The sequence below is a fragment of the Mauremys reevesii genome, linkage group 6 (genome assembly GCF_016161935.1).
Source record: "Mauremys reevesii isolate NIE-2019 linkage group 6, ASM1616193v1, whole genome shotgun sequence".
NCBI classification, from domain to species: Eukaryota; Metazoa; Chordata; order Testudines; family Geoemydidae; genus Mauremys; species Mauremys reevesii.
The window spans coordinates 28,602,691-28,614,528 of NC_052628.1; the positions used below are offsets into that span (position 1 = coordinate 28,602,691).

The window sequence follows — 11,838 nt, forward strand, 5'->3', positions numbered from 1 at the left end:
AGAATTTTCCTCTCTAATCTTTCACTTATAACAATTGAAGGTGTATCTTGCAACAATAGGAGGTACAACATTTTCAAGCACAAGTATGATTTTAAAATCTGTTACAAATAATAGTGCCTTTTACACAAAAAGTTCCTTACGAATTTAATTTAGAAAATTCCATTTACCCAAGTTGAAACATTTGTATATTGTTCTTTACTTTCTATTAGATTTAACTAACGTGTTACATAGAACACTCAAATCTGGTTCTCTCCAACAAGGCTGGCACAAGAACTTTGTTCTGACAGAAACAGCCCTGAAAAAAGATCACTATCTACTATACATATACATTCCTTAATATTGGTGTCATATTTACTCCTCTTATTAATCCAAAGAAAATCAATCTAGTGTCAAATCCTTCTTGAGTACCCCCTAATGGTAGTTGGCTACAAACATCAAATTGTTGATTAAGAGTGAGATGTTTCAAATGCTGGTCTCCATTTTTCCACCACAATTTCAAGCACAAATAATTGCAACATACAAGTGACTTTAAATGTTGCCTACAAATAGCTAAAATTACACCTGTAATTATTTACCACCACCACCACCACCTCCTTCTGCAGGTGCAAAACAGAGCCCTAGCTAAGCTTAATTTTCAATCTGTCAATGCCTAATCTTATTTAAACTAAATAACAGTTGGACGTTCTATCATCTGGCTGCTTTTACTACTTATTCTAAAAGAAAAAAAGGGACAATCCCATTTAAATAGACAAAGTGTATGAAGCTGCACACAAGTGTAACTTGGCTAACAAAGCAAGTGATATACAAATGTTAGGAACTATATGCACAGAATCTCTAGAACTTAAATATCTACATCTAATACCACACATTTTTTAAAAGAGAAAAAAATGCCATGTTGGGCTTTTATACTTTAAATTGCAGTGAGATGTAAATGAATTTTTACACATAAAATATAGCTTTTTATATATGTTTTAAAAACATCTAAATGTAACCAATTAAATACATCAAGGCAATGAGACCTCTGACTGCAAACTTTAGGCTCCAAGAGCTGATATAGTGTTTAGAAGTAGGTGGAAATGCAAAAATAATTAAGAAAACAAAGTGAACTTTGATCTACTTTGCTTACCTGTAATGAAAGGGAGCGAGCTAGAAAAAAATGGTCGACATCAATGACAGAAGAGAGGAAACCAGCTAAAAGGACTTCACTAAAGTCACTCTTCTTCCTGAGCCCAATCACTATCACCCAGGACCATATTCCCACCACACCATGCACTGCATTATCAGAAAGAGCTCGGAGCCAGTCGTGTTGCTGAATGAAAGAGAACTGCAGAAGTCGGTCTGCTATGAAGCAGAATATTCCCAATCCTAAACTGGAAATAACTGAAGCTGTGCTGAAAGTTTGGAGAAGAGCATGAGCCTTTTCAGTCTCAGATGCCATAGCAAATAACATGTCACTGTACACAAGATACCATCAGGATACACGCAGCCCATTGTCCTTTTAATCTTCAGTCATTCTGTAAATTATCAAACAGAGAAAAGTCTTAATGAAGAAGTGTCAGCTAGCACTAAATACTTGTTAAACTCAACTCTATCTGAAGCTGTAATAAAACACATCCTAATAGAAAATTCATTGCACAAAATCTAAGATTCTTCAGAAATATTAAATACAATTAACTTAATTCATTGACCCAAACAGTATGGCTCCTAATCACAATTTTTGTGCTGTTTTAATGAGAATAAACAAACTTTAGTACACGTTTTGACTCTATCTTTTGACATTTCCAATTTCATAAAACAAAATGAGAGGATTTTCCTGCAATATTCAGGACAGATAGCATCATGAAGCCAATATAGTTCAGTCAAAGAGAACTGAGAAGAACTTTACTCCTTTCAGAGGAAATCTAAATATGCTGCTCTAATTAGCACTCAGCAGCAACCTCTACTGCTGTTTCCAGCACATTCCCTCAATCTATCAACCAGGGCTCTATGTATTTTGCCGCCCCAAGCACGGCAGTCAGGCAGCTTTCAGCGGTATACCTGCGGGAGGTCTGCCAGTCCTGTGCCTTCAGCGTACCCACCACCGAATTGCCGCCAAAATTGCGGGACCGACGGACCTCCCGCAGGCATCCCGCCGAAGGCAGCCTGACTGCCGCCCTCATGGCAACCGGCAGGCTGCTCCCCGCGGCTTGCTGCCCCAGGCACGTGCTTGGTGCGCTGGTGCCTGGAGCCACCCCTGCTATCAACAATCACCTTCGCAGTTCTTGAGAATGCTGGGCTAACCCAAGTAATTCTACTTTTCACATTGAACGATAGGATCAAAAATTCGTAAAGGAGAAACCATATTATTAGTGACAATTGCTTTCTATCATTTAGAAAAATTCTTTATCAAATTATTTACACTTTGAAGTTGTTGCAAAGCTTTCTGCTGCAAGGGTACTGCACCTTGGGAACAACTAAATCTCCTTAATGACTCATTAAAACAACATCTCAAAACCACATACAATAATTAGATCCTGTTAGCACAAGGATGGAATATAACATTAAACAAATAGTAATATGAAGAACGTCCCCTACCTTACGTAGCTGGTGAAATTTGTTCTATTCCCTAGCTCTGTTGTATTCAAAACTGAAAAACTGCCTCTCTCAACACAATCTCTGTTCCTCTCCACTGGCCGCCTTGCCAGCGGCTCATTCAGCTCACCGCCTCGCCAGCAGTTCGTTCACCGGCCGACTGTCAGTCACCTTCTTCTGCCTCCTGATTCTCTGCTGTGACCTCTGCTCACCAGTCTATTAGAAAAGTTTGTTAACATGGCTGGCATTCAAGAAGCATCCCCGCATGCAAGCTGAATTCTGATGCCTGGACCTGATGTGTGAGATCTGAAATCACATGTGCTAGGTGAATAGTGATGTTCACTGTGAAACAGTATAACCATTGTTCTGTAAAATGTATCTTCTAAATATTTATCTCCCCGCCAGCGAGCCTTTAAACGGCCAAACCACCATTCCCACCATGCTCTTGCTGTTGCTCAGCCTGTGAACAGACAGACCGCATTTCAACATCCCCAACTGTTATTTTCTGGTCTGGACCAGTCAGTGCTTGTTTCCGGGCAAAAAATCGGCGCAAAATGGATAGAATCTCCCCCATTACCATCATCTCTTAGTGATTGTCAGCTCTTTGCAGGCTGGGCAGAAACACTGCCCCACCAGAGGTGATTTCAGCTCTCATTTAGGCACTTTGACATAAAGGCTCCTAATGAAGCCTACTTAGCTCTATCTTTGAAGAGTGGGGAGGAACAGACCGGGGACCCTTAGAAAGAGTTCACACCTCCTGGCTGGGACACCTGTCCCCATCCCTCTTACTTTCACAGGGGTCTGGCATTCGAGCCCCTGGTTTACAAATTCTTTTCAGCTGAGGGTGATCCCTCAATCAGGACACGCTCAGCACAGTTCTGCTCCTCTTTTGTCATACAATGAAGACAACATTGATAATAACATTTCACTACCCCTGCATGCCATACTAAAGTGATCTGTAACCCAACACCAGCCAAAGCAGATCACTTGGAGCTACACAACTCCTATCTGCTAGATACCTATGCAGAGTAGTGTTCACGTAAATACAGTTTGCTCCTGAAGTCTCTCCCCATCCCGAAGTAGCTATCAGGGGAGAGTTCATTCAGACCCTGCTTATATATCTAAATGTACTTTCATTGTCCTCTGCCTGTAATCAAGCCAGACAGAATCCATATTTCTTTGTCTATGGCAGGATGAGTTTATGCACTGCCTCCCAAATGCATTTTAAGAACATATTTCCAGGACACATGCATAACTCTTTGTACTCAACATGTACATACACCACACAATCATTTTTGGAACCAGCATGTCACCTGTTTACATATGATACCTCACATGATACCTTTTAAGTACACAGTATGATGCATATGTTGGGTGTAGTGAGTGTGTCAAGCCTGATATGCATTACAGTATAGTGGGCCACCTGCCTGTGGACATTTAGGGGCTCTTCAGGTTACACACCTTCACCACCATACTAAGGAACTATAAATCAAGGCTCCAACAAAAAAAACTCAGACTTAATTTTATTTTTTTCCTGCAAAAGACACTACTTCTGACACATAAGAATCAAACCTAACCACAAAAACACCTAGCAATTCAGAATGGTAAAGTCTGAAAGAACACATCTAACCCTCTGCTTTTAAGGAACTAAAGGCCAAAATCATAGACCAGGGAAAAAATGCCACCTTAAATTTAACATCTACTAGAAAATCCCATTAAAGACTACCCACTCCACCCCCACAGCAACACAAAAAAGCAAAGAAAACCTCCAGAAACTGAAAACTTGCTGTCCATAACATATAAACTGAGATTCTGAACCATACCACTACACACATGCAGCTTAACCTAACCCTCCACTGACAAAGAACTAGAGATGCTCTCAGCCAAGCAACAGAGGCACCTGTGTTGGCATCATCAATATTAGTAAACAATTCTGTAGAAGCCTCACATCTTTACACTACACACTTATTAACATACATATAAAAACATAAGACAAAGATAGAAACTAAGTACTTTTAAAAAAAAAGTTGAGTCAATACAGAACCTCATATTTAAACTACTACAAAATGGAATTAGTGTGAAAGCATTTGATACAATTAAAATAAACATAACAATCCAACTGAGAGATAAAAGACATGCAAAAAGAAGTCTTCAAGCAAGAATGATGAGTAAGGCAGGGATGCAGCCTCAGACTTACCCTATTCAACATTTACATGAGTGACCTAGCTGTTCTGTTAAAACAGCCTGTTCTTGCAGGACCACCACCGAACAAGACAAAAATAACTGCTGTCTCCAGATGATGTAGACTTTCTTTGCTACAGAACCCCCACAGGACATATCACTGCTCTAAGTATTAGATAATAAATATCAAATGAAATCTGGGCCTCCCTTCCAAGCGGTTATTGCAAACACAGCAAAGGGAATAAAACCCTAGTCGAAATCCTATAACTGAAGATATACAAACAAGTATTATGTGTACAAAGGTATTATCCCAAAAGTGGTTGAGAACATGCAGCTATAGGCTCACAAAAATATAGATTAGAATTAAGATTGCTAATGTACCAAAAAGGACACACTTCTGGTAACATGTCAATGAAAGCAACATACACTCTATCCATCGTAGCATTAGAGTACCAGAAAACCCCATTTCACATAGTGGGAATATCAAGTTGGGGTAGGGAGGTGATATTATCTCTGAATATGGTACTGAAGAGATCACTACTGGAATACTGCCTCAGTTTTGGTGTCCACACTTTAAAAAAGGATACTGAAAAACTGGAGCGGTTTCAAAGAAGAGCTACAATAATGATTAGAGGGCTTGCAAAATACATTACTTAATGATCTCAATCTAGTTATTGTGTGAAAAGAAGATTTAGACCAGATCTACAATTAAAAATTTGGTTGGTGTAGTAATATCAGTTACAGGTATCATTTTTATGACATATTTATACTGGCCAAAGCCTTATTCTAGATGCAGTTATACCAGCAAAGAATTGTTTTTGCCAGTTTAGCTTATTTCAATCAGGAAACTGGTATAAGATATACCTACACTCTTCTGCTGCTATAAACTGTTTCTGCACTAGCAGGGTTTGCTAGCTATAGTGTCAAAACTTTGCCAGTGTAGCACAGCTGCCTCGATCCCAGTCTATAAGTACGTCATGTAATGGCAGACAGCTGAAAAGTGACAAGTTCTTAAAGTGCTTATATACCAATGTTAGAAGTCTAAATAACAAGATAGGTGAACTAGAGTGCCTCATATTAAATGAGGATATTGATATAATAGGCATCACAGAAATTTGGCAGAATGAGGATAATCAATGGGACCCAGCAATACCAGGGTACAAAATATATCAGAAGAACAGAACAGGTCATGCTGGTGGGGGAGTGTCATATATATATGAAAGAAAGCATAGAATCAAATGAAGAACAAATCTTAAATGAACAAAACTGTACCATGGAATCTCTATGGATAATAATTCCATGCTTTAATAATAAGAATATAGCAGTAGGGATATATTACCGACCACACAACCAGGATGGTGATAGTGACTGTGAAATGCACAAGGAGATTAGAGAGGCTATTAAAAAAAAAAACCTCTATAATAATAGGTGATTTCAACTATCCCCATATTGACTAGGTACATGTCACCTCAGGAAGGGATGCAGAGAGAAAATTTCTTGACACCTTAAATTACTGCTTCTTGGAGCAACTAGTCCTGGAACCCACAAGAAGATAGGCAATTCTTGATTTAGTCCTAAGTGGAGCATAGGATCTGGTCCAAGAGATGAATATAGCTGGACAGCTTGGTAATAGTGTAATAATTAAACCCAACACTGTAGCATTGAATTTCAGAAAGGGAGACAACACAAAAACAGGAAGTTAGTTAAACACAAACTAAAAGGTACAGCGCAAAAAGTGAAATTTCTGCAAGCTGCATGGAAACTTTTTAAAGACATCATAGTAGAGGCTCAACTTAAATGTATACCCCAAATTAAAAAAGATAATAAGAGAACCAAAAAAGTGCCACGGTGGCTGAACAACAAAGTAAAAGAAGCAGTGAGAGGCAAAAAGGCATCCTTAAAAAGTGGAAGTGAAATCCTAGTGAGAAAAATAGAAAGGAGCATAAACTCTGACAAATGAAGTGTAAAAATATAATTAGGAAGGCCAAAAAAGAATTTGAAAAACAGCTAGCCAAAAACTCAAAAAGTAATAGGAAAAAAAGAAGTATTTTAAGTACATCAGAAGCAGGAAGCCTGCTAAACCATCAGACCACTAGACGATCGAGGTGCTGAAGGAGCACTCAAGGACGATAAGGCCATTGTGGAGAAACTAAATGAATTCTTTGCATGGGTCTTCATGGCTGAGGATGTGAGAGAGATTCCCAAACCTGAGCCATTCTTTTTAGGTGATAAATCTGAGTAACTGTCCCAGATTGAGGTGTCATCAGAGGTGGTTTTGGAACAAATTGATAAACTAAATAGCAATAAGTCACCAGGACCAGATGGTATTCACCCTAGAGTTCTGAAGGAACTCAAATGTGAAATTGCAGAACTACTAACTGTAGTCTGTAAGCTATCATTTAAATCAGATTCTGTACCACATGACTGGAGGATCACTAATATGACCCCAATTACAGGCTGGTAAGCCTGACTTCAGTACCGGGCAAACTGCTTGAAACTATAGTAAAGAATAAAATTGTCAGAAATAAAGACGAACATAATTTGTTGGGCAACTGTATTCTCCCTCCATGGTCCAGCAAGAGTGTTTGCTCCTGGGCTTCTTGCTCCCCAATTGTCACTTCTCTTGGGCAGAGACACACACATCTGTTTGCCTCCTAACCAGGTTATTTCCAGGCTTCACAATTTACTGCCTATACTGTGAATTTCCCAGCAAAGTCAGACTGACGAAGCAGGCCTGCTCTGATTTTCTCCTCAGAGGCTACAAATGGCATAATTGCCACAGTTGTAAGTTACCACACAGCCCTCTCTAACCAAGTACATTTATTCCTAAGGTAAAAGCATTACAGAAAAAAATATTAAAGACGACAAAAGATCCTACACTTGATGCATGCTAATAACATTACCAGAGATCGCCTCAACTCCAACAAGGGCTCTGACTGATAAACACTTGTTCAAACCCCAACAAGGGTTTTTTTCTATGGTCATGAGTTCACAACAGCTGTTAGCCCAGAACACACACACTCACAAATCTTAGAGTCACTCTTCTATCCAGTATAGGCCTCTGATCTCATCCTTATGTTACAGGTGATCAGCAAACAATAGGTTTCCTCTCAGATTGCAGCTTCAAATGGATGGATCCAGGGGTGGGTAATTTGCATTCCCCTCCAAAGTATTTTCTAGGAAACCCACTGAACTAAAAGTTCAGTCTTGTCTGGTCCACTGTTTTAAAGAGAGTCCACTGAAGAACTCCTTGGCAAGAAGTGGGAGGAGGTGATGGTGCACATCTTGTGATTTTTAGCCCAGTGGTTAGAGCACTCACTGGGGATGTGGGATATCAAGGTCCAATTTACCCCTCTCTCTGTAGTCCAGTAGTCTGGACATGCACCTGGGAGGTGAAAACACCCTAGGCCCAGTCCTCCTGCTCCTATCACTCTCTTCTATTATTTATCCACATTGGAAGAGCTTCAACAGTAGTGACTGCAAGAACCCCACACTAGATTATCCAAAAGCACAGCGGTTAAAGCTCTCTCCTCAGGTGAGAGACCCCTGTTCAAATGCTCTCCACCCCTTTGTCTCCCACATACCAGGTTAGTGCTCTAACCACCGGGCCAAAACTCAAAACATGGGCAACACCAACTCCTTGGGCTGTTTTGTGAGAAGTGAGGCAGGAACCTAACTCATTCACACAAGAAACAGTTTAGGTGCCTAAAATGCCTAACTCCAATCTGTGGCAGGTTCTTGTTTGTGGATAGCTAGCACCTAAATCCAGGCTGCAGGGAGGCACCTATCTCAGAGGGAGGAGCAGGGTATGAGACACACCCCTGTTGTTGGCATCTCCAATTGGCTAGTTTAAGCAACCCCCCATTTAGCATCCTAGCTTTTGTGGATCAAATTGTTAGATGCCTCTCTCCCCGCATTGTATGGGGAGCCTAGGTGCCTAACTCAGCTTTATGGATCACAGTGTTGTTCCTATGATTTTCTAGGCACCTAAAGTCAGGTAGCAGAACCACTGCAAGCAGGGGATGGCTGGGCTGGGCTGCGCGTGCGGGGAAGAGTGTATCGGCCTGAGAGAGGCAGTTCTGAAGAGCGGTCAGTAAATCTACGACTGCCTGGCTGGCTCCACAGAGCAGCGCTGCAGCCCAGTTGCCCCGGGGGCCGCTAGTCTCTAGTGATGACAGAGCAGCAGCTCAGCACTTGTTCTGCCCCAAACCCCTGCACTAGGCGGTCTCGGCTGCTCGAGCAGAGCCTGAGCACGCCGTGCAGGGAGCCCAGCTTTTGGTGCCGAGGGAAGGGGCGTGGGTGACCCCGCCCTAATCCCAGGGAGGGCGGGTGACACTGGAGCCTAATTGGGGCAGCAGAGGAATCTGCAGCAGCGCTGAGTCCCTGAGGACACGCAGCCAAGCGCGTCTGGGGAGCCTCGGCCCAGCCTGGACTGACATCAGGGCCCGGCCCAGCCCTCCACTCCCCCATCCTAACACCGGGGCAGGGCCCCGCCCGGACTGACCCAGCCCGGCTCACGCCGGGACCCCGCGCAGACCTTTCCGGTCCCAGCCGCTGCTGCTGCTGCTGCTGCCGCCTCGCTCCCAAGCTGGCGGCTCCGGCGCGCACGTTCCTGCTGGCGGCCCGGCTCCGTGCGGCGCCCGGCTCTGCTCCCGGGTGGGGGCGCTGCCGCCGGCGGTCACAGGCGGGGCCCGCGTCTCACTAGAGCAGCACAGCGGGCGGCCCGCCCGCCCGCTGAAAGGCACAAAGCACTCTGGGATAGCGGCTGGCGGACTGACCGCGGGTCGCGCCCCGGGACCCCGCTCAGTGTCTCGCCGCCGCAGCAGGGGCGGGGCGGTGACTGTTACTGCGGCGCGGGAGAAGTCGAGGCGCTGCCAAGGCAGACAGTGCCTCCGTCCCGCTGGTGGCAGCGCCGGATCCCCCGGCCCCGCCCCCTTGGCTTTGGGCAGCTGGTCCTTGATTATGCAGCGTTCCCTTGTAAAACGTTTCCTAGAAAGTGAGCCGTGCCGGCTCGGTCAGAGATTGTGAACACATCGCCAGCCCCCGCTCCCTTCCCCTTTCCGGCCAGCCTACCGTACAGCCAGCAGTTAAAAGCCACATTAATGGTACACTGTGCTCTGGAGGCAGCCACCTGGCTGAAAAGCAAGAGCAGCTTGTGAAAATCAGCATCATAGAACAATAGGGTTAGACAGGACTGTTATTTAAAACAAAACAATATGAAACTTGAAAAAGTCTTAAAATCCTTCAAAATCTGAATCAGTCTGATTCACCAAACAGTTCATTAAACTCTGCTTCAGTCACCGCTACACCTGCATTGTCATCGTAGATGTTGGCAGTGTCGTCTTCAGACTCAGATTCCTTCTCATCAGACTCTGTTGTGTAATCATCAAATATGGCATCATCTTCTGACCCCTTGAGTGCATTGCTGATAGAAATTTCATTTCAGAAATGCTGTATCATTTCCAAGGGAATGGACACCCACGCATCCTTGATCCACTGGGCAACCCGATTGATTTTGTGCTTCATAAGATTCCCGCCTTTTGTCAACTTCACCATACCTGAGCACATCCATTCAGACCACATTTTGCATAGCCTGTCTGTAAAGGGTTTGTTCAGACAGACATCAAGCGGTTGTAGAACTGAAGTTAAGCCTCCAGGTATTACAGCCAAAGTAGTTTTCATATTTTTGGCCACATTTTTCACCTCATCCATCTTGTGTGCCCTGAACATGTCTCAAACGAGCATAGCAGGTTTCTTGAAAAGTGCTCCTGGTCTCTTATTCCACACTTTTTCCAGCCATTCAATAGTCCCACTTTCATCCATCCATCCCTTTTCGTGTGCACGTACGATGACACCAGCAGGAATTTTCATGTTTTTAGGCAAAGTTTTTCGTTTAAAAATAACAACAGGAGGGAGCTTTGAACCATTTGCCAAACACGATAAAACCACTGTTAAATGGATTTTTTCCATGGCCAGTGGTTTTAATTAAAACTGTTTTTTCACCAACACTGGTTACCATTCTGTTGCTCGAGAGATCGAATTTCATCCGTGTTTCATCCATATTTCCTATTTATGACAGTTCAAATACATTTTCCTTTTGATATTTTATAATAAACCTTTGGAAAGATTCAACTTTTTCTTCCAGATTTCTCGGCAGCTTTTGCACTATCTTTGTTCACTGACAAAGTCAGAGATCATGATGGTTCATGAAGCGAGTACACCAACCTGCTGATGCAACAAACATTGACAGCTTTACTGACTTGTATTTGTCATCTTTTGACATTTGCAGAGCACGCAGACGACTTCCAGTTCTAGTGACAATGTACCCATTTTGTCAACATTCAACAACCTAATTATTGAGATCTTTCTCCAGCTCAGGAAATGAAGCACACCTCATTGGACGTTTTTTCTTGCTTCTTGGCATGTCTTTTAGTGTTGTTTTATTTTTTCGTCATTCTCTTACTTGCTTCTCAAGAGCAGTGGTGTAATTGTTTGCTTCTGCATATTCAACAACTTTAAGTTTGAACGCTGTGTGATAAGCAGACCATTTTCTTTTTATTTCACTGTTCATTTTAAATACTAGTATGAAAATAGATTAGTTATAGATTTTGTAGGACTTTATATAGGAATTTCACCTGCTTTATCACTGTCAAGTTATTGGGTTTTTTTTTTTATTTCAAAGCAGCCCTGTAGATTGGCATGTCTATGGCGATAACAGGCTATTTCAATTTTATTTGCGATTCCATCGATTCTGCACGTTATATTTTCATATTGGCTCGAGACTTATGAGGTTCATTGGTAGAAATGCATGAAGAGATCAAATTACACAGAAGCAGACTGACAACAGTGCTATAGTACTATCATTCATTGTATTTTTCTGATTGGCTTGTAAGGTGTAGCATTTTTGAACTGCATGGGTCAAATGTCATGCAGATCTGCATCACTGCTCTTTTAGTATTCATTTCAAGCCAATCTAGTCCACTAAACAAAGCCTTTGCAACTTTAAAAGGCTGTAGTATTGACATCAATAAATGGGTCGGCAAACTTTGGCTCCAGCTCGTCAGGGTAAGCCGCTGGCAGGTCAGG

General features: G+C 42.5%; 1 protein-coding gene across 2 annotated transcripts in view; it reads right to left on the bottom strand.

Moving 5' to 3' along the window:
- Positions 1–9,428, bottom strand: part of TMEM267 (transmembrane protein 267) — a 39,444-nt gene extending 30,016 nt beyond the window's left edge. For both annotated transcript variants that reach the window (XM_039545207.1, XM_039545208.1), the window contains exons 1-2: positions 9,290–9,428; positions 1,127–1,514 (exon numbers count right to left, since the gene is read on the bottom strand). In XM_039545207.1, coding sequence (XP_039401141.1) covers positions 1,127–1,450 — 324 coding nt within the window. In that variant the 5' untranslated portion in view covers positions 1,451–1,514; positions 9,290–9,428. The remainder of the gene's footprint in view (positions 1–1,126; positions 1,515–9,289) is intronic.
- Positions 9,429–11,838: the final 2,410 nt, after the last annotated feature.